The sequence below is a fragment of the Hyperolius riggenbachi genome, chromosome 4 (genome assembly GCF_040937935.1).
Source record: "Hyperolius riggenbachi isolate aHypRig1 chromosome 4, aHypRig1.pri, whole genome shotgun sequence".
NCBI classification, from domain to species: Eukaryota; Metazoa; Chordata; class Amphibia; order Anura; family Hyperoliidae; genus Hyperolius; species Hyperolius riggenbachi.
The window spans coordinates 140,147,617-140,171,923 of NC_090649.1; the positions used below are offsets into that span (position 1 = coordinate 140,147,617).

At 40.8% G+C, this 24,307-nt stretch overlaps 1 protein-coding gene across 1 annotated transcript in view; it reads right to left on the reverse strand.

Moving 5' to 3' along the window:
- Positions 1-24,307, reverse strand: part of CLSTN2 (calsyntenin 2) — a 1,262,395-nt gene that overhangs the window by 330,284 nt on the left and 907,804 nt on the right. The window contains exon 5 of the mRNA XM_068280737.1: positions 22,033-22,182. Coding sequence (XP_068136838.1) covers positions 22,033-22,182 — 150 coding nt within the window. The remainder of the gene's footprint in view (positions 1-22,032; positions 22,183-24,307) is intronic.

A 24,307-nucleotide genomic window follows, 5' to 3' on the forward strand; every position in this document is an offset into this window, starting at 1 on the left:
GAATGAACCTGCCAGGATCAGAACAGTAGAGGGTAATTCTACCAGGCATTACATAACATGTTGCATACATATATATATATATATATATATATATATATATATATATACATATATATATATATATACGGTCTCCCTCAGACAAGCACAATACAGTATAATTATATGGTAGGTCTTCATATGCTGGGTACACATAATGCAATTTCCCGTCCGACCAACAACAGGATCGATCAGGACAGGAGCAGTTTGGATACAGATAATAATGAGGACAGCCGACATTATGAAGGGGAAAGTGAAGCATTCAGACAGCAGGGCACAGGGTTGTGTTCATACCTGACTGTTAAGTTTCCCAGAACTTCTCTATGCTCTGTACACATGCTGCTGCAACATCCAAAGTCAACTGAAGCTGGGAAAGAAAGGGGGCGGGGCTGTGAGCTGCAGGATGCTTGCAGACATTCTGGCGTCTCAAATTGTGTCTGTCCCCAGACTCTGCACTGAACCTGTTCTGAGGGGGGAGTGTGTGTGTGTGTGTGTGTGTGCGTGCGTGCGTGTGTGCGTGTGTGCGCGTGTGCACGTGTGCGCGTGTGTGCGTGTGCGTGTGCGTGTGTGTGCGTGTGTGCGTGTGCGCGTGCGTGTGTGTGTGTGTGATCAAATAACTGACCGGGCAATGTCAGAATGTAATTTTTAGAAGGTACACCACTCCTGCCAATCCTAACATACATGTAAAGAGTTGTAAAATCCAATCTTTTAACCCACGTTACTTTTTTAAAGCAACAACCTATTCCTATTTCCTCCTCTCCTTAGGGGATACAGTACATGATACCCAGCACAATCCATCTCTGCTGGGATACAGCAACATGTCAAGCTACAGAAACCTTGTATCTCTAATTCCCAACCTTCTCAAGAAAGTTGTAAATGTCTTCTCTTGCATTCTTGTATGCAGCATTTTGTTCTTTTCCAGAAAAAAACCAAACCTGTATGGGAGTTTTAATCCGCAGACAACAAGCATCCTAATCTGGACAACCTGAGCTTTATAAAAAATAAATCAGGCATGGATCTCAGATGATAAACCAGTAAGCTGCAACATATTGCCTAGTCATGCTCTATTTAAACAGATCATATTACAAAATTAAAAACAGAAGTTTGCATTCTTAAAACAAAAGGTATTTACAATTATTCAGGTTGGAGTGAGCTCTGAGATGTCTCCCACGATGCATCACTGCTGAATATGCAAATCATCTCTTTGATGTCCCTGAAAGCTAAACACACCTCCAGAACCGCTAGAATGCAATGCAATGTGTCAGCTTGTTAATATTACAGAGCCACACTAATCCAACATGCATACAGCCTGTTTTGGATTGATTGATCCTCATCAGTGCATGGCATGGATTAATGTGGCTCTACAAAATTAAGAAATCACAATTTGTACTGTAGGTGCTGCTGATGTTGCTACTGTGACTACTGTAAATTATACTATGCCAGGCAGCAATCCCAATGCTTACCTAATCAAAACCTGGCAAACAATATTGCTCTTCCTACATTTGCCACCCTTTCTGCCCCAAGCAAAGAGCTAGGGCCCGTTTCCACTATCGCAAATTTGCATGCGTTTGCCGCATGCGAATTTGCATAGCCAATACAAGTGGATAGGACTGTTTCCACTTGTCAGGATTCCCTTGCGTTTTTCTGTGCAGAATTAATCTGCACGGCAGAGCCATCAGAATTCGCATACCGCATATCACTGTGCGAATCACATACAATGTATTTAATAGGGAATTTGCATGCGGTATTGGTATGCAAATTTTCATGCAAATTCGCATACGATTTCGCATGGAATCAATGGAAAAGCACACAGGCACTGCCATGGTTAAATTTGCATACATCGTCATCCATGCAAAATCCTATGCGAATTTGCATGAAAATTTGCATATAACCGCATGCACATTTTTACTGCAGCGATTCCCACCGCACAAGTGGAAACTGGCCCTCATACATTTTTGTTAAGAAAATTCCTCCAGCAGTCTCTACTGGGAGGATGCTGGATAGAAAAATCTGAGGGCTCTGAGGAGCGTCTAATTCATTTCTGTCATTTTGGGTGCATAATAGCATAATGCCAATCACCAAAAATCCGAATTGGCATCCAATACTTTCAGAGGCCGTTGTCAAACCGAAATTTCAAACTCTGGGCATTTTCTAGGCATTTTATTTGAGTAATAGTTAACTGCTCAACAACAACTAAAAAGTAAAAAACAAACCTGATGTGTCCCCAGCAGCCAAAAATGGGGCCAATGTACAAGTCATTCATAACTGAAGCACTGGTCTCAAATTGATTGGCGCTGAGTGATTTTAACTGATCTGAGTTTTAAATCATTTTTACATCACACCAAACCCTGTAGGTCTCTTTTGCAAGGATCCACAGAAGGAATCAGGCAATTATCCCTACAGTAATCTTTTCTTCTGTCAATGGATGCCTCGAAACTTTTTTTTATTGCTACTATTAATCTTTTTGACTGGTTACAAGGGTTTTCTTTTATATTTTCAATTGTTCATGACACGTGATATTGTATGTGAAAAAGTAGAGATCATAATGTAACTGCAATATATTATACAGTAATTGTGCATAATGTATAATGTCTAAGGCTGGGTTCACAGTGTGCATATTGCAAAACACATAAGTTATAATGTGTGTGAAATGCAATAGAGACTGGACATAGATGTTAATGCAAAAACTGCATCCAGCGAGTTAGGTTAACGAGATCAGTTACAATGCAGAGATGTGAACAGCCCCACCATAGAATTGTATGGGCAGTAAGTTGACATGCAGAATTATTCTGCAGCGGAACTGATGCACTGTGCATGGAACTTTTAAAGATAACCCGAGGTGTGTTTAAAGAATGCTATCTGCATACAGAGGCTGGATCTGCCTATACAGCCCAGCCTCTGTTGCTATCCCAAACCCCACTAAGGTCCCCCTGCACTCTGCAATCCCTCATAAATCACAGCCGTGCTGTGAGGCTGTGTTTACATCTGTAGTGTCAGTCTCAGCTGCTCCCCCGCCTCCTTTATAGTCCGGTCCCTGCCCCCGTCCCTTCCCTCCAATCAGCAGGGAGGGAAGGGATGCAGGCGGGGACTGGAGTTCTGCAGGAGGCGGGGAGAGCAGCAGACTGACACTATAGAGATAAACACAGCCAGCTCTGACAAGCTGTTTGTCAGCAGCGTGGCTGTGATTTATGAGGGATTGCAGAGTGCAGGGGGATCTTAGGGGGGTTTGGGATAGCAACAGAGGCTGGGCTGTATAGGCAGATCCAGCCTCTGTATGCAGATAATATTCTTTAAACACACCTCGGGTTCTCTTTAACCTCTTTGATGAGTTATGGCCTATTTCCACTAGTTCTGCATCAGTTCTGGATCAGTTTTCTGGATGTGGCTATTTAGGGCTTGTTTCCATTTCTGGATGCAATGAATTCCCATGGGCCTGTTTCCACTAAACACGATTTTTGTGATGCATCATGCATCTGTTTTCCAATGCAATGAAAATGTAAGTGGAAACAGGCCCATAGACATTGGAGTCAGTTTTTCTGCATTCTCTTTAAGAGCTCTGTAGACTTAGTGCTAATTGACTGAATTATATATCTGTCCTGTACTGTCTTGTCATCTGGCTTTGGTGGCTGGCTCTAACAGAATGCTTGTCTGGTCTGATCTTGCAAGGTTGGTGTCTTAGCTGCTGACACTAGCTGCTATCCTAACTTTTTTTTTAATTTGGTGCTAACAGCTGATACTGACATAGCATTACTATGGTGATTATAGACCACTGGTAGCTGCAAAGTGGTTATCATGCATTAATATACTATTACTGTTGGAGTGTAACACATACTGAGTAGGTAGAGCAGCTGAGAAGAGGCAACACATGACCTTTGCTATAGTGAAAAATGTTGTGACACATAATCTGAAAACTATTGTCGTAATGCATTTATCAACTGATAACATAATGTGTTCCCTTCCCATAGCTATATTATTATTATTATTTAGTATTTATATAGCGCCGACATATTACGCAGCGCTGTACAGTGTATATATATATATATATCTTGTCACTAACTGTCCCTCAAAGGAGCTCACAATCTAATCCCTACCATTGTCATATGTCTATATTATGTAGTGAACGTACTGTAGTCTAGGGCCAATTTTAGGGGGAGCCAATTAACTTATCCGTATGTTTTTGGAATGTGGGAGGAAACCGGAGTGCCCGGAGGAAACCCATGCAGACACGGAGAGAACATACAAACTATTTGCAGATAGTGCCCTGGCTGGGATTCGAACCGGGGACCCAGCGCTGCAAGGCGAGAGAGCTAACCACTACGCCACCGTGCTGCCCATATATGCTATATTTGTTGTTGCAAGCTGAAGTTAACCAGTTAATGATTTGGATACAGTGCATCTATGCCCCCAGAGACTTCATCTTAGCTCCAGGGGCATAGGTATTTGTATCTCGCCACGACCCCAGCTGTGCGCACCTCCGCTCGGCCCCACACACGCTCACGTCACCACCTGTTAGTACACAGATCTATGAATGGGATAGTAGCTCCCATTCACCGATCTAAGTGCCTAAGATCAATGACACTGGCATTAATTAGATGCCGTGTTCATTGTCTAAACAGAAAGTGAACACATACACATGTTACTTACTGTAGTGCATGTATGCAGTAAACACAATCAGAATCTAGTGGCTAAATAGTAAAATTACACATAGATACACATCCTATTGAATAAAATACTCATTAATTAACCCCTTACTTACTCCCCCAAAATAAAACACTTTTGTGGGGAAAAAAATTACACCTTAGCAACTCAACTTTTTTAATATGTTATGTCATGAGGGTACTGTTTGTTTTGCAAATAATGGCTTGTAATTAGTGACGCATGCAAAACTAAAAAAAAATACACCTTTATTTGCAAACAAAATATTATCGCCATACATTGTGATAGGGCATTATTTAATGGTGTATTGACTGAGACAATTGGCCAATAAAATATGTGGGTTTTAATTTCGGTAGCATGTATTCTTTTAAAACTATAGTGGCTGAAAAATTAGAAATAATTTTTTTACCCCATTTTTTTTGTTCCAGTTATTCCCGTTAAAATGCATTAAGAAAAAAAAATTCTTAGCAGAATGTACCACCCATAGAAAGCCTAATTGGTGGTGAAAAAAAGGAAAAAAAAAACAAAAAACAATATATAGATCATTTCATTGTGATAAGTACTAGTGAAAAAGTTATTGGTGAATTAAATGGAGGAGTGCTGAACAGTGAAAATTGCTCTGGTCCTAAAGGGGAAAACCCCTCACCGGTGAAGTGGTTAAAATAATGTTGGCATAAAGCTTACAAGTATTTGAAATATTTCATATCCTAACTCTTTATCACTAAATAACCTCCTCTTCCTACTGTATCCTAGATTTCCTTTCTTCTTTAAGTGAGTAATTACCATACTTAAGATTGTATAGTATGTAAAGTTGTACTTTTCACCATGTATTATACAATGATATATAATATAAGATGACAATGATAATAATAAGAGCCGTATTGAATAAAACAGAGGTGATAGGTTAATGGTTTGTGGACTATGGAGCCATAAGCTTTGTGTTTGATTTTCATGTTATGTTTATATTTTGAGAGTGCTACAGGCTGCATTGAAGGGCCCTTACTGGATTACCCTAGAACATTAAAGGAGTCCTTTTTACATAGGTCTCAGTTTTCAAATCCCCAGAACCGCATTATTATGTCTGCAGAAATCATGGCGTATTTTTGGACTTTGCAGACTTCTATATCAGTGATGATCGTAATCAGCTAATTACGATTACGCAAAATGTTGAGTACATTTTCACAATTACACCTACATGTAATTACACATTGTTAATTCAATTGATTTAGTATAATCATTCGTAATTTACGCATAATTTCGTGCATACTTTGGCAGTGAGTAGTAAAGCCCCAACACATGCTATTGCTACCGACATTTTTCAAAACTTCCTTGTTTTTTTTGAGAAAATCAATCTTAAAAATGTAAAGAAAAATGGTTTTTAAACTCAGAAAAATTACAATTTAAAAACATTTTTCTTTGCATTTTTAAAATCGTTTTTCTCAAAAACTACAAGGTCTTTTTGATTATTTTTTTTACTTGTACCCACTATATTCCTTAACATATGTAGCTGTTTTGCTAGCAATAGCATGTATGGGGCTTTGCTATTCACTGCCAAATTCAGCACAAAATTACACGTAAATTATCAATGCTTACAATTACATATGAAATGAATTATGCTTTTCCCTGAAATTTCACATTACGATGATGTGTAAATGTGAATTATGATGCATAATTACGCACAGGCGTAATTTCTGCTCATCACTATTCCATATCTATATATAAAAGTGGTGATCATATTGATATTATTAAGGTATTCCAGTTTGTAGGATTAGCACGTTGCAATCTAAAGATCACCAGTTTTCTGACAATCACCGTATTTTTAAAAGAAGCAGTAAGCCTTACCGCAACTTTACAGATTGCCAAATAGGCTAGTTTGGGGATTTTTATTTTTAACATTTGCTACCTTAGGCACAGATAGCCAATTTGAAAATAAGGCTGAAAACAGGGACTGCTTTTAGGCAAAAAGCTGTTTAATACTAGTGGTGAAATGAGTCATGCTCCATATCTAATTATATCTGGGACCGCCCCCCGCATCAACCAGTCCCATGCACGCCTCCAGGACTTCTCAACAGCTGCTCCAACACAATGGAACTCCCTACCTCCACCCATTAGGGCAGCCCTCTCCTTCAACATCTTCAAGAAAGCCCTCAAAGCTCACCTTTTCACTCTGGCCTACTACCCCTCACAAGTGCTCTAAAGCCACAGCTGAACTTTGGTCCCCTACCTTTTGTGTCCTTACCTCTCCCTCTAGATCGTAAGCCTTTGGGCAGGGTCCTCCTCTTTTTGTGTTCTACCTGATCATGCACCTCCATTACTGTGAACCCATGCTATGCATCTGAGTGAACCTAACTTGCCTAATCTCCATGCTCCCCTCCAGTGACTGACTAAGCATTACCTGGTACTCATACTGTGCTGTGTGATCTGGTTTTCTTGTATTCCTGTATTGTCATATTGCTGTATGTCACCCCTAAATATTGTCTGTAACCTAAACTAATGCCCAGCGCTGCGTAATATGTTAGCGCTTTATAAGTACAATAAATAAATAAATAATAAAAGGATTAGTCACTGCTGTAAAGATTGCCCTTTAAAACTATGGTGGTCCAAACATATTCATTTTTTTTTAATAAATGAGCATCTAAATGTCTGTAATAAGTAATCATTTTCAGTTGTCTATAAACAGTGTATGCAGCATCAGGTTGGAAGCGGCCCTAAACATGCAGGCATATCAATGCCAATGTGACTAAGGGCTTGTTCACACCTAGGGTGTTTTGTGCTTTTTTGAAAAAAGCCCTAAAATAGCTTGTGCAATGAATCCTTATAGGATAATTCATATCAGCACTTTTCATCTGCTTTCCGTTCACAAAAGCACTGTATGTACCATTTTCAGGGCGATTTTGCTACAATGGAAGGTATAAGAAAAAAACAAAATGCTTCCAATTTTTTTATTTTTTTTTCAATCCGGAAATTGCATTCACGTCTTTAAGAATATATACATAGTATTTATTATTTTCCAGGTCAAAGAGTTCACTTCCTGATTGACGTCAGGAAGTGAAAAAACGGATTCGCTCTGCAAAAGCGCTTGCAAAAGCCCTTTGCACAAAATTGTACTGTGCAGTGGAGCGCCAGGAAGGGGGGGGGGGACGAAAATCGCTGTCGTCAGAGATTTCGATTTTATATGTGAACAAAGCCTTAGGGTAGTAGTTTGGCTATCAATTTGAAGTCTGCACACATGTACACGCTGCTGAGCTCCATACATTTCTTTCTATCAAGTTGGATGAGGGTTGTTGAAAGTAACATTTAAAGGACAATTGAAGCAAGAAGTATATGGAGGCTGCAATATTTATTTCCTTTTAAGCAATACCAGTTGGTTGGCTATCATGATGAGGCTCCGTCTCTAAAACTATTATCCATAGACCCTGAACAAGCATATGCATATTCGTCCTGTGCCTACGACGTCGTCCTGGTCACCTCTGGCCAGAAGCAGTGACCCCCACAAAGCTGTCAAGTCGACAATAGTCGGCATGCGCTCCCTAATTATGTTCCCGCAGCTGGGAGCGTTCTGAGCATGCACAGTAGTGATTTCCACATACTGCACATGGGCAGAACACTCACGGCAACGTAAGCGCAATCAGGGAGCGTGCAGATCTGAGCCGTGTATGCGCAGTAGCTGCTGACTTTCAGCGACCAGCCAGCTTTGCAGGGGTCGCCACTGCTGGCTGGAGGGGACCAGGAAGACGTCATTGGCATAGGAGAAGTCCAGGGTCTGGAAGTAGCCCCAGGTAAGTCATTTTTATCTTTCTCTTAAAGGAAACCTATTAAAATAAAACCTGTTGCCTGACTCTCCTGCTGATCCTGTGTCTCTAATACATTTAGCCACAGCCCCTGAACAATCATGCAGATCAGGTGCTCTGACTGAAGTCAGACTGGATTAGCTGCATGCCTGTTTCAGGTGTGAGATCCAGATACTACTGCAGCAAATTGGTCAGCAGGAGAGTCAGGCAACTGGTATTGTTTGAAAGACAACATCCCTATCCCTCTCAGTTTAGGTTCCCTTTAAGTATTCCTTTAACCACTTAAGCCTATTTGGACAAACATTTTCATCCAGATAGGCTACACGCGCTCCCGCATGCGCTTCCGCTGCCGGCTGTTAGCCCAGCGATCAATGAATGGGATTATAGATCCCATTCATTAATCAAAGTCCCCCGCAGAAAAGCCGACAGCATTTTTCTGAGTTACAAAATGTTTCCTGTCCTCATTCTTCTTCCTGGAAGCGTACAATCACACTTCCAGGACTTTTTCACTGTGGCCATCTTGTGGCCAAATAGTAAAACTACACCCAGATCAATTTTTTTAATAAATTGCTAATTTTAAATGTAAAAAAAGTGTTTACCTCCCACACTAAAAATTATCCACATAACATTTTTAATACAAAAAAAAAAATTACAATTAAAAAACAAAACAAAAACATAAATAGTTACCTAAGGGTCTGAACTTTTTAAATATACATGTCAAAGGAGAATATTAATATAATTTTTTTTAATTATGGGTTTGTAAATAGTGATGGACGCAAATTGAAAAAATGCACCTTTATTTCCAAATAAAATATCGGAGCCATACATTGTGATAGAGACATAATTTAAATGGTGTAATAAGCGGGACAAATGGGCAAATAAAATACATAGGCTTTAATTATTTATGGTAGCATGTATTAATTTCAAACTATAATGGCCAAAAACGATGATTTTTTTCCATTTATTTATTAATATTCCTGTTAAAATGGATTTAGAATAAATTAATTCTTAGCAAAATGAATCACCCAAAGAAAGCCTAACTGGTAACGGAAAAATCAAGATATAGATCAATTCATTGTGATGAGTAGTGATAAAGTTATTGGCAAATGAATGGGAGGTGAAAGTTGCTCAGATGCAAAAAATAAACAACCCTGTAGGCTGAAGTGGTTAAGCTCAACGGATTGAGTGAAGTAAATAGATTGCACAGAATTTAGTGTGTGAAAATTGATAATTTCACCGATCTGACTAGATGGAAAATTTTGATCTGAAATTCTGTAAGTGCAGTACAGCGCCTGTACTGATGGCAAACCAGCTTCATTGTGTGGTAATCCCTGGTTCCTTAAAGTGTACCAGAAATGTAGAAAAAGTTGCGTCAGTCGGGGTCACCCCCTGCGGCCACCCCCACCAGATAATGGCCTCAATTCACTAAGATCATGCTGGAGATAATAAGGCAAGAGAAAACTTACCTCACACAGTGAGAGAGTTATCTTATCTCTTCATTCCTTACGTTACCTCCTCTGTAGTTAATTTACCTCCTCTGTAGTTAATTTACCTCCTCTGTAGTTAATTTACCTCCTCTGTAGTTATTTTCACACGCAGTTAATTAACAGCCTGTCTTTAACTCTGGAGTTATTTTAAGGATTGGAGAGTTAACTTAAAGACAGAAGAGTTAACTTTAGGTTTGCCTGAGGTAAAATGTTTCCTGAATACTACATGCCTTATCACCATGGTAACAACTCTAGCAGAGTTATTAAAGACAGGAGATAAGCTTAGTGAATTGAGGCCAAAGTGTTTCCAGGTGGTGAACTGGCTTGCTCACTTTTGCAGCCTGCGGAGTCTGTGGGTTCTGGCAAGGAGAGCAGGGCTACAGGAAAATGACGTACGAAGCCCTGCACTGGAGACCATTTGTGTCTTCAGTGTTGGGCTTTGGGCGCCATTGTCTCGTAGCCCTGCTCTGCCTGTCAGTGCCGGAGTTTTGCAGCCGGAGTTGCTGCAGGAAGATCATCAGGGGGGCTGTTGAGCACCAGAGAGAGGCCGGAAAGGAGTCTTCTGCAGGTGAGTAAATGTTTTTTTCTTATAGGTTCAGGCAGGTATCAGGGCTATTAGGGGGAACTAATGGGAAGGGGTGGGGAGAGAAGCCCTGCCTATGTGTACTTTCTGATGAAACGCTGCCCACATTATGTGTATTTTCTGGTGAAACGCTGCCTGCATTGCGTATTTTCCTGTGAAACGCTGCCGCAGTTACGTGTTTTTTCTGGTAAAATGCTGCTGCAATAAGTGTAATATCTGGTGAAACGCTGCTGCATTCCAATTATTTTCTTGTGAAACACTGCCACATTATGATTATTTTGTGGTAAAACGCTGCTGCATTATGATTATTTGCTGGTTAAACGCTGCTGCATTACGATTATTTCTGGTGAACCGCTGCCACATTACGATTATTTTCATGGGGGGGGCACAGGTTTTCTTGCCTGACAAAATTGCTAGAGGCACCCCTGAGAGTTACAATTAGTATTGCTCATTACCGTAGCAACATTTACGCTACTTGAATACCTTGGATCATGCTAATAGCGGAACTTTAGGGTTGTGCATTAGTGTGCAGTTGCAGTCCTTGATCGTGCACCCTCAGCCAGGAGCACTCTGCGCATGTGCACAACAGGGAGCAACATATTTCATTGCCTGTGGGTCCAGAAACTTTATCTACCTACCTACCTACCTACCTACCTATCTATCTCTCTCTCCTTCAATCAATCAATCAATCAATCAATCAATTATCTCAGCAGTATCACTCGCAATGTACAGGGGATCCCAGGCACAGAAAGCATCCATGCAACAGCCACTTTGTATTTAGCAGATGTTTGCTCACGTGCAGTCTAGTTGCTGGATTGCACATGAGCAAGTATCCATGTGATACAAAATAGCTTTTGTGCCGATCCTTTCTGTGTCTGGCTGGACCCAGCCTTGCTGGGATCCCATGTATGTTATGCGAGTGATACTGGCTGCTGCTCGTCGAATGTCGTTAAGTTTTGTGGACTGGCTGGTTCCTGGACTTCTTACTTTTTCTACAGCAATTTATGCGCGGACCGCTGTGTGCTGTAGTATACACATCTTGGTGGTGCCTAACCCTAACCACCCCCCTGGTGGTGCCTAACCCTAACCACCCCCCTGGTAGTGCCTAACCCTAACCACAGCCCTGGTGGTGTATATTGTACTGTAACTATACCTAACCCTACTCTCACACAGAACCCTCCCTTTACCTATCCCTAACCCTAAGACCCCCCTGGTGATGCCAAACCCTAAGACCCCCCTGGTGGTGCCTAACCCTAACCACCCCCCTGATGGTGTCTAACCCTAACCACCCCCTGATGGTGCCTAATCCTAAGACCCCCCCCTTCCCCCCGTGGTGCCTAACCCTAACCTTGACAGTGTTACATTAAATCCATTCACCGTTTTGCAGTTAAACAATGTCTGCAGTTTGGCTTATGTAGGGGGCTATTAATAAATAACGTTAGGGTGTGCCACTATTGATAAATAACGTTAGGGTGTGCCACTATTGATAAATAACGTTAGTGTGTGCCGTTTTTTTCCCTGTGCGCCATTATTATGCAGTACTAACGATAAATAGCGATAAGCGTATCTTTTTAATGTAGCGCCATTCTTATGCATAGGCGCTGTGCGCCATTATTCACTGATCCGCATGTTATGTATGTGTAATGTAAATGATTGAGCTCCTCTGCCTTTATTTGATAATTGTGCTTGCTAGCTTTATCTGACAATTGTGCTTAGTTATGTATGGGGGGTGGGAGTGCTGGGCTATATTGTGAGGAGATGGGAAGGAGTAGTGAAGAACCAGGTCCAAATTCCTCATAGGGCAAAGAGGTCTAAATCTACGCTCCTGGCTACACTATAGACAATTGCAAAGGGGGGGGGGGGGGGGGTTACTGATAACAGAGGAAAGGGGAAGGACAGTGTTATGAAAGGAGAGGGGGAGGCTAGTGTAGTGTTCCTAACTCCTGTTAGGAGTGATTTTTATACTATATAAGTTGCTCTCAGTTATAACTGATTTTCAAAGCAAGGTCCATGTTTTCATATAGCTCAGTTCGCACTATACACAATTTAACTGAGGGTAGGAATACACTGGGCAGAATTGCATATGCGTTTTTCACTATGGGCTATGGGAAACGCATATGCGATTCTGCCTAGTGTTTTCCTACTCTGAAAGCTTTTTCACAATGTACTCCTATGGAGAAAAAAAAATGCTTACTAACGCATACCAATGCATTAAGTGTGAAAGGGCCCTAAGGGACACTTCATCATTTGTCTATAAACAGTGTATGCCTCAGGACGGAAGAGGCCCTAAACATGCAGGCATGCATAAAAGCGCTATTCTGTGTTTTGTATCAAGGGTTCCTTACTTAGTGGGTGAGCAATTACACTTTTATGGAGGTATCCTGCACAGAATAGCCGGTTATTTTTTTAGAATAAATTCAGGCCATTTTTACAAGATAACATTTGTTAATAGCAATCATAATTCTAGTATCTGTATAGCACTTTTCTCCTGTCGGACTCAATTCGCTTGCAAGGTAACCACTAGAGCACATTGTAAATGCTACTTTCAATTTCAAGAAGATATTTGTGAAAATACATTGTATTTTTTTTTTTTGCAATCTGGTCAAAAGAAACACATTTTTCTTTCCGATGTGAAAATTCACAGAATATGCACAAAATTGGTAGTTTTACTGCGAAAAATGTAAGAAAAGCATCGATTTTTCGAAAAGCATATTGGCAGTTTGTTCATCACTGTTAAGGAGTCTCGCCCAGGAACTCCTTACTGAATAGCTCCTGGCTTACTGAAATAGGAGTGTTCTGCAATAGTCTCCAGCCCTGTACAGCATTAGCAAATCAGAAATACAGTCATATTTTCTTCCAGGACTTGACCTCGCTGGGAAAAATATTTACTGCAAATTTTCACCTTTGCTTACTTCTCCACATTATACCGTATATTACCGTTTTCTCCAGAAAAGGCTTGTTGGAAATGATTGGGAATAGCCTGTCTCCTAGCTATGAATCACAATAATGCCAAACACTATTAGACATCTCTGAGGATAAAATGGTACAAGGCAGGCAAGAAACTTCTGTAAAATGAGCAGCAATTTAAGGAAAATACATGATTGCTGCAGACAGATCGACCGGTTACTGTTTATACAGACTGAATCATCTTTTATTTAAAAGCCCAGTCTAAAGAAAAGAGGGCATGTAAATAAAATACTGAAACCCCAGTAGGAAATGTGGCTCAACAATGAAGTATTAAAGACTCATGCACGACTAACAGGTCTCACATGCCAAGTTTTAGAGATTCCATACAGATATACACAATGGAGCTCTGTTGTGTAGCAGCTGTCAAATTTATGACCTGCGTGTATTTTTTAATTGCTACAGCACTGAGGATATGTATTCTAAGCCTCATGAGGGAGAGAGGGCCGGGAACCAGGTCTTTGAGGGGTTGTGACCAGCTAATTATTTTATATTTTCTAGCAACAGAAGACAAGATAAAATTAGTCACAATAAAAATGATGCACTATAATCATTTACATTTCTTGCATAAATGTCAAAGGAAACGTGAGCCAAGTGGGATATGGGGGAAGACATTTTTACAAATCAGAAGGCCTGAGCTCTATACTCATTCTGCACTAGTTATCTGAAATGTATTACTATTATTATTATCAGGAAAAGAGGGAACAGGAGCCCTTATGGAAAAGAACGGCATTGCAATATGTGCCTATTATAAAAGTCACGATTTGTGGCAAAGAACAGAATTTTGGGTGCACAGTGTCGCCCACTACTGGGTACCACTGGGCAGCAAAATTTACCTTTCTTGCTGCAAATTGCGGCATTTATAATGGCTGTGATATGCGGTAAACAAAGGTACATTTTGCTGGCCAGATCCAGAGGAGGAGTGCCGGCTATGAAATGCTGCAGTTTGAATATCCGCAAGCCCCCAGCACTCGTGATTCTATCCGACACCTCCGGGCTGCTGAAATTTAGCTTGTTTGCTACTAATCATGGGAGCCCAGATACCAGGATCGGCTCTCCACTTCTACCACCAAGTGGTACTGTAATGCTGACATCATGATATGACGTGATCACGACCCAAAGGAGGATTCAGCATTATAGTGGTGGAAGAGGAGAGCCAATCCTGTAACCCTGACACCCTCCTTCGGGTCCCGATCACATGCCATATCATGTGATCGGGACCCAGAGGAAGATGTCAATGTTACAAAGCCACTCGGAGGTGGAAGAGGAAACCGACCCTGTGCCTGGATCAGGTAAATATAAAATGCTCCCTGCACTGCTCTGCATTAGGCTTAGGGAGGCAGCCCAAGGATAGCCAGCTGCAGGAGCCCTGCCCTTATGTAAAATGAGATAACTCGGGAAGGGCAGTTAAGGTCAAAAGGGAGGGCTTTCCTCCCGCCTCTGGGAAATTGTTCCAGACACTCTTAACAATAGTAGCATTTCTGCTGGGTACATCTCTGGAACAAAAATCCTTTTGGCTACAGCTTTTACCAACCATAATGGCTTATTATGCATGTTTTGATAATATCTAGGGATGGTCGTAAATTTCCGTCACAACGGAAATTTCCTTTCGGGAATCGGAAAATGAAATAGGATTTCTGCGGAAATCAAATTTACTGCAACTCAGTAATTTTAGGACAATCACAGCCCTCGGAAGTATTTAACAAATCAGAGAATGCAGAATTTTTTTAAACAGAATTAGATTGCTGCAGTAATTATAGGCCAATCAAAAGATTTGGATACTACAGAGTGTTCTGATTGGCCTAAAATTACCGCTTTCTCTGATTGGTCCAATAGTACCGAGGATTTATGATTTTCTGATTTTTCGCTGTAAAATGGATAAATGGCAACACTTGATTTTCGCTATAAATTCCAAAATTTTCTTTACTAGTGTCTAGCTGCATTCACTGTTTTAAATTCACTTTCAAATTTTTAAATTAGAATTAGCACATAATTTGCATCTGCTTTGCATTCAAGGCATGTATTTAGCCCCGGGGGCCACGCATTGCCTCTGCTGGCTTACAATTCAGGTGCATCCTTGAGCGCTGGTCATTTGTCTGTTTTATGAAATGTGTATACCATTTGTGAGTAGCAGCACAAGGAATATTGTGTTTTTATTGCTAGATTAGTGTTAGGTCTTCCCTGAGGGGGTACATCCTCACCATGGGGAAGTCCATTAGGTCATAATTTGTGCACATATCACTGAAGCTAACACCCCCTTTGTCTATAGTGAGTGCTAGGTGTGTAATATAGTCCAGTTTCTGGAGCTCTGCCCACCAATGCGGATAAATCACTACCCCCCCATCCTTTTCTTTTGCCTGTAGCGAGTGCTAGATGTGTAATATAGTCCAGTTTCTGGAGCTCTGCTCATCAATGCAGATAAAAAGCGCTGCCATGTCTACCACTGTGCAAATTGAACGTAAGTATACTAGTGGCTAGCTGCATTCACTGTTTTAAATTCACTTTCAAAATTTTAGATTGGAATTAGCACATAATTTGCATCTGCTTTGCATTCAAGGCATGTATTTAGGCCCAGGGGGCTCTGCATTGCCTCTGTTGGCTTACAATTCAGGTGTATCCTTGAATGCTGGTCATTTGTCTGTTTGTTTGTTTGTTTTATGAAATGTACAAAATTCTCTGATTGGTCCAATACTACCATGTATTTCCGGTTTTCCTAATTTTTATAGTAAAACGGAAAATTGACTGCATTCTTAAATTGGTCCAACACTATAATATTGTCGATTTTCCATTTTATCCCCAAAATTTGGAAAATCAGAATTTCAGAACTTTGGAAATTGCATTGCCCTTGGCATACCGTGGTAGCAATAATTGGCATTCACGGAATTTGGAATTTCTAAAGATTCAGAAATTGACATTTCCGAACATGCCTAATAATATATATATATTTTGCACAAATTTACTTCAGGGTCAGTGTTAGGTTAGGTTCCTGTAACCAAAAAGGTGCTAGGATGTCACTGTAACATGAACACATTATTATTATTATTACTATTATTATTTATAATATTATTATTATTAATTGTATTTATAAAGCACCAACATATTACGCAGCGCTGCACAATAAATACATGTGTTAACATACAAGGTAGGACATACAGGAAACTTGAAACTCACAACAAAACAAGATCATGCAAATGATTTGATAACAGTACAGTGTCATAGGTTAAAATAGAGACTGTTCTAGTCCACAAGAGGGGTGACTGACAGTAAGATTACATAATGAAGCTGGAAACACTAGGGAGGAGGGCCCTGCTGCCAGAGGTTTTAACGGGTTGGGTGGAGACAATAGGTGCATCTGTTGAGAGCATGTACAACAGAACGTATTAGGGTGCGGACGTAGGGTGATATGCAAGCATGAAAAGGAGAATCTTGAAGGCTTATTTGAAGATATTAAAGGTGGGGGCGAGTCTGATGGCTGGTGGGAGCGAGTTCCAGAGAGTGGGGGCAGCCCTAGTGAAGTCCTGCAATCGTGCATGTGAGTGAGATATGCGTGGTGCGACTAGGCGAAGGTCATTGGAGGATCGGAGGAGGCAGGCTGGCGTGTGCCTGTGGACAAGATCGGAGATGTAGGTCAAGCAGGTCCTGTGCACTGATTTATAGGCCAAGCACAGGATTTTGAAATTGATCCTAAAGCTGATGGGGAGCCAGTGTAGGGCTTTACAGAGGGGAGTCGTAGAAACGCTGCGATGAGAAGAGTTTAACAGTCTGGCTGCTGCATTCACTACCGATTGAAGTGGGGAAATATGGTTAGAGGGGAGGCCAGACAAAAGAGAATTGCAGTAGTCTAGGTGGGAGATGACAAGGGCATGGATGAGGAGTTTAGTGGTGTCAGGGGTCAGGTAGGAACACATTAAACAGTCATGCTGAAACTAAGAGGATGTAATACATTTTCCCAGTGCTGTTCTATTCATACGTAAGCAACCATTTTTATCAAAGAATATGAAGTGTGTATTTTTAGCGTTGCAAATCTCATTCTGACTCCCCAAGCATCTTGTTCCCAGACAATGTGCTCTGTTCAGAGCTGCTGGTTATCTTGGCTCAGGCCCCTGTTAAGTCTGTGTGACTCACTGATATATGGAAAACTCAAATTGAAACTGATGAGCCAGTTAAATTGATTCTTTTGGCCGTAAAATGAAAATTCGCAACGCACGTATTATCTTGTGAGGAGGTAATTTACAGAGGGGATAGGCATTGAATGGGGAAAAAGGGGGAAAAAGGCTTCCACAGAAGCAGTGATGTAAATACAGCCATCAGACATACCTAAAGGAGAGAGATAAGGTGTCCTTTTTATAAGCAAGGTCATTGCATTCTTCTCCCTGTTACTTTGTATGACTTCTAGCAAACTAACAATCGATGCACTAAAAGCACTCTTATTCCCATCCATAACATGCTATGTTAAAGGAATTAATCCCCACAGTAAACGTTAGGAATGGTGAACATGTGCTTTTGATATTGTTCTCACATCACTCAGAGGTCATTGTTACACTATTGAATAAAAATAAAAAAGGATCTCAGACTCATGGCCGACTCACTTCAAACTGTGTGCAAGCTGATGTCAATGATGTCAACCAGATGAAAGCAAAACATCAATGCCCTTTGTGTGTTACTTCTTGAAACCGAGCTCCATGAAAAACATACGTATTTTAGTTTCAATAGCATGGAAATGGGGTATTACCATCTTAAAGTGTCCTTTAAAGTGGTTTGAACTCTTGCACAGGACAAAAAGAAAACACAGAGAAATGTATGTATTTAGAGAGTTTAGCCTGTCTAATTCCCCCTCATCTGTGACTAATCACAAGTGTAATTTAATCTCTCAGTTGTGTCAGCTGGCTGCCTTGGCACATCAGCTAATCTGTAAACACAGGATGTTAACCCTTTGTCTGCTTCAATGAAAGCATGCATACATACACTGCGGATTTATTGCAGGATTTGTATCAGCTGTAACAAAGAAATGTTTTTCTTTAAAGTTTGTTATGCTGTTGTGTATCTTTTAGCGCAGAGAAGAAGTTCTGAGTTTAGGTCCACTTTAAGAAATCAAAAGATGGTAATACCCCATTTCCATGCTATTAAAAATAAAATGTGGAGTGAGAGGGATGTGGAGGTTGCCGAATTTATTTACTGCTAAACAATACCAGTACCTGGTGTCCTGCTGATCTTTAATTTTTAAGTAATGTTTGAATCACACAAGCATGTGGCAAATATAGTCAAACTTCAGTCAAACTCACCTGATCAGCATACTTGTTTGGGGGTTTACAGTTAAAAGTATTAGAAACAGTGGATCAGCAGAACAATCAGGCAGCTGGTATTGCTTTAAAGGAAATAATTACAGAAGCCTTCATATTCCACTCACCTCAGGTGTCCTTTAAGGTTGTTGATATCCTTAATAGGAACAATTTCCTAATTTCTTGTCTTAAAAGCTCTATAAATCAGACCACGGGCTTAAACCCCCCTAGTGACCAGGCCATTTTTTTTACAAAATAGACCACTGCAGCTTTAAGGCCTCGCTGCAGGGCCGTACAACTCAGCACACAAGTGATTCCCCTCCCCCCCCCCCCCGACCCCCCCCCCCCCCCTTTTCACTCCCAGGATGTTTTTTTTTTATAAATATTTATTCTCTTTTTAAATAAACAAATTTATTTATTTATTTATTTAATAACTCTCCCTCCCACCCTTCCGTCACCAGCTTATGACAGCGATCGGCTGTCATAGGCTTCAGCCAATAAGAGCTGATGGCTCTCCTGCGTCCCAGGGGGACAGCCATTTCACACGGCTGTCCTCAGTGCAGCGTTGCCATAGATCGCAGTGCTGTACAGACTAAATAGACAGCAGTTTCGCCATCTAACAGTTTCCTAGCGGCGATCGCCGCTGGACGACTGATGAGCTCCGTCATCCAAGCGGAGATGCGCGCGCATTGTCGCGTGCAATCTCCTGCAAATCCCCACTCCAGGACTTTACACTGATCTGTGTTAGGTGGTCCTGGGGCTGCCGCCACGGTTGGCTAGTAGTTAACTGTGTATTAACTGTATCCCATCATTGTTTTTGTAACTGTATGTACTATGTATTTTCTGTTGTACAGCACAAGTGAAGTTGTTGGTGCTATATAAATCCAAAATAATAATAATTAACCTCTATGGCTTTAATATTGAAACTGTTGGTCCTGTGGACAAGAAAAGATAAACAAGAAAAACTCTGATGGTGGTTCTAAATTTACCTCACTGTACAACATTTATTGATGTTTCTTTCCCTGTTGGACGGATTTCTTGAACAGGAAGTGATAAAAATCCCTCCAGATGGGAACAAATATAGCAATAAAATTCAAAAGCAATTATTATCTCTTTCTACAATATGCAAAATTAAGGTATTTCCTAAGAGTTTAGTGATATAACAAACAGGCCTGAAAGTCCAGTGCTATTCTTATGACTAATATCTAGGCTTGTGGTTTTGTGCGTTGCGGTGCAATGTGCCATGGGTGGGGTATCACACCGCAAGCGTACATTTCAAGTACTTGAGGACCAGAGGTTTATACCCCCTAGTGAGCAGGACATTTTTTACAATTCCGCACTTTATTACAACGTTGATGGTTTATTGCTCGGTCATACAACTTAGCACCCACATTCATTTTACCTGCTTTTCTTCTCCCAAATAGAGCTTTTTTTGGTGGTATCTGCTGCTGCGATTAAAAACGAGCCAAGGTTTTAAAAAAAAAATTATCTTCCCCCTTCCTTAAATTGGCCCTACACTAGGGATGCTCATTCGGATTCCGCGGAAATGCAATTTCCGAAATTCCGATCGGAAATTGCATTTCCGCATCGGAATGCGGAAATCGGTAATGCTAGTGCCGTAGGCGGATTTCCGCCGGAAATCGCGGATATTTTCGCCGGAAATTCCACCCGATTTTAACATCGATTTTCTCAAAAACTTTAAGGTCTTTTTGAAAACTTTTTTTGCATCTTGTTCACAAGATTCAGTTTAATAAACCCTGAAAATTGGTGTTTCTATTATTATTATTATTATTATTTGCTATTAACCGTTAAAGTCGGCGGATTTTTACTGTAATGTAAAATGCAGAAAATCTGCATCTGCCTATTTTCTGCATTTTGTATTACAGTAAAGTTTTTGAGAAAATCGATGTTAAAGTCGGGCGGAATTTCCGCGATTTCCGGCGGACATTCCGTATTGGAATGCGGAGATTGGTAGCGGAAAGCGGAATCGGTAATTGGTACATGACGGAATGTGGATTTACAGCGGAATCGGAAATTGGCATTCCGATCATCCCTACCCTACACTATGTTACATGCATTACATACAATGGCTATGGTAGGGATTAGATTGTAAGCCTGTCAGAGGGACAGTTAGTGACAAGACAATATACTCTGTGTAGCGCTGCGCAAGATTTCAGCGCTATTTACATTTTTATTTTTATTATGAGTAAAAAGAAGAACAGCCTGCCAGAGCTGATGAGCCACTGGCAGGCTGATCCCAGCTCTGGTAGGGGCTGTTATGCTGGCAGTTTTTTGATTTATGGTGTTTTTTTTATTTTTCACTAGATATCACTGTGTATATATATATGTATATTTTCTCTAATGGATCTTGTTTTCTTTTACGGGTGAAACATGTCGAGTTTGTGTGCGGTGTAGGGGGTGATGCACCCATCTCAGCTAACTGCCTGAAGTGTATGAGAGCGTTGCTGGTGTTCCAGATAGGCCAGGTGTATTTACACCTTCTGATAGGGAGTGCATAGTCATGTTTCCTCCCGGTGTGATATAGATTGGGCCTGTGTGGACACCTGCAACAGAGAACGGGTAGCAGGTTTGCTTACATGAAACCGGCTTGTCCCTCGCTTATATACATTGTATGTCATTATACATGAACACATGAATGTACAACACTGTCCTTTTATATGTGTATTGCGCTGCTATTTATATTTTAATTTAACTGAATAAAAGTTAATTTTTAACCCTCAGTGCGCTAAGGGGCCTTTCCCTTTAGGGATACGTATTTATATGATCGCTGTGGCTGTCTATTTATAATGAACGGGAGAGCGCGCTCGTGCATACTCCCAGCTAATCTCGCTCCTCGCGAGAAGATGCCATATAGAGTGACAGAGCCACTCTGCCAATTGGCGCTAGGCAGTCGCAGAGAGGTTTAAAATCTTATTATGTTGTCATGTTGTTTTGTATATTATTTTTTTTTCAAGGGCATCTGCTATTTTAGCTAGCAATAACACAGCATTACAAGAGGTATTCTCCATTGAGGGAAAGCAGAGAAAGTCAGCGCAAGCTCTAAGGTCAAAGACCAATCACAGCACTTATCTGTTAGTGAGAACAAAGCAGTTTGCAGTGTCAGAAAAGGGCAGTTTGAAGTGGAAAATCTGGGTCAGGGCAACAAAACTGGATAGCTCTGAAGTACAGAAGCTTCACTGCACAGCATGAGACAGGCATCCAGAAGGAATCTTTACCTTGCCACCCGGGTTTGCAGACAGGCTTAACATCCACTTTCACTGTGACCTCTTCTTTTGCATGTTTCTGGCCGCAGTCATATGCTGTGACTTTAATCTCATACTGGTGTTGCTTATCGTAGCTCAGCTTCTCTGTGTTCCTGATGTTACCTTGAAGATAAAAGAATATTGTGCACACCATGAACAGCAAGAAAGAACTTGGCCAAATGTATTTTTAGAAATAGTAAACATGCTCTTAAAAAGTGTTGCAGAGTTTATTTCTAATTATTTAGTTTTCTTCTTTATCCTTAAAAATACAAATAGCTGCACTCAAAGGACAAATTGACTTATCTGCAGAAATAACAGCACATTTCAGATTTGTAGAAGTGACAATCAGCTTAATGAACACAATGGTTGATCAGTATATTTTTAACCTAGGACATAAAGGTGGCCACTAATGATTCAATTTCTAGTGAAAAATCGTTCGAGCGATCAGAAATGCTGATCGGAAGTAAAATCGTTCACTACACCATCAATGAACCAATCTTTGCTTCCTATCTATCATCACAACCAACTAGAAAATTCAAATTTTGGTGCAACAAAAATCCAGTCGGACGACTGATTTTATAATCGTCTGTAATTGATTGTGCCCATCAATGGAGATTATTTACAACCAATCCGATCAGAATTTCTGATTGCTCGAACGATTTTTCGCTAGAAATTGGATCGTTAGTGGCCACCTTAACACTCATTTCCCAGTTCTAAGAGGAAGCAGAGTTAAGGTGGCCACTAATGGTCCAATTGCTAGCGAAAAATCATTTGAGTGATCAAAAATTCTGATCTCCGTTGATGGGCACAATCGATTATGAACCATTATAAAAATAGTCGTCTGATTGGATTTTTGTCAAACCAAAATTTGGATTTTCTAGTTGGTTGTGATAGATAGGAAGCGAAGATTGGTTTGTTGATGGTGTAGTGAACGATATTTCTTCCGATCAGAATTTATGATCACTCGAAAGATTTTTCGCTAGAAATTGGACTGTTAGTGGCCACCTTTAGTGGTGCTATAGTACTGCTCCTTCCAAAAATATGCATACATTTAAAATAGTGCATCAAAAAATGGTGCAGGGTGATGCCACATGGTGATTGGCTGGCTGCAGGACACCTGCAAACTAAGCAGGAAGTGGAGGAGACACGATCGCCAGGACCAGGTAATGTATAACTACACCCCTGCCTACTCTCACACTGAACCCCTCCCTCTACCTATGCCTAACCCTAAGACCTCACCTGGTGCCTAACACTAGCCACTCCACCCTGGCTGCCTAACCATGATAGCCACTCTATTCCCATTGCCTAACCTTAATCACTCCACCCCCTGCCTAACCTTAATCATCCCCTGCCTGACCCTAATCCCTCCTGCATAATACTGGCTACCTACCCCCGCCATGATAGGCTGCAATAGTAAAGGCCGCAATTAACGATTAGCAGCAAGGAAGTTAAACTATGGTGCCTGATAAATAGTGGGCACTTGGCACTATTTATTTGGTGCCATAATTTAACTTCATTGCCGTTAATCAAGGTTTTAGTATTGCTGGCGATGGTGGCGCTATTTTTATTGATGCTCGTCTTGTGCAATTCTTATCTGCTCCAAAAAATATACCGCTTCCTCACACAGGAGGCCCCTAAATTGTTTGTGCCTGCCTTAATTATTGCCTGCTTTGACTACTACAACAGCCTACGTTGTGGCCTATCAAACACAGACTGGTGCTTCTCCAGTCCCCACTGAACTCTGGCACACATCTCATCTACCTATCCTCCAAACCCCTTCGCTGGCACCCAGAGGATCCAGTTCAAACTCTTAATCTTCTGATGTCTAGGTACCACTCTTAAAGGAGTACTATCGCAAAAATTGTAAAATTTAAAATACACATATACAAGAAGTTTAATTGACCACTATTGCAAAGATAGTTAAACGTTAAATACGTGTGTACATATGTTTAGAATAAGTACATTTCTGCCAAATGACATGCACTATAAATTACGTCTCTCCTACACTGCTGTCACTTACAATAAGCATACAGTGTAGATCTGACAGATCTTGGACTAGTCCATTTCTTCGGGCTGGTGCACACCAAAACCCGCTAGCAGATCCGCAAAACGCTAGCAGATTTTTAAACGCTTTTTTTTATTTTTATGAGGCGTTTTGCTAGCGTTTTGCGGATTGCTGCTGCGGTTTTCAGTATAGTAGATTTCATATATTGTTACAGTAAAGCTGTTACTGAACAGCTTCTGTAAC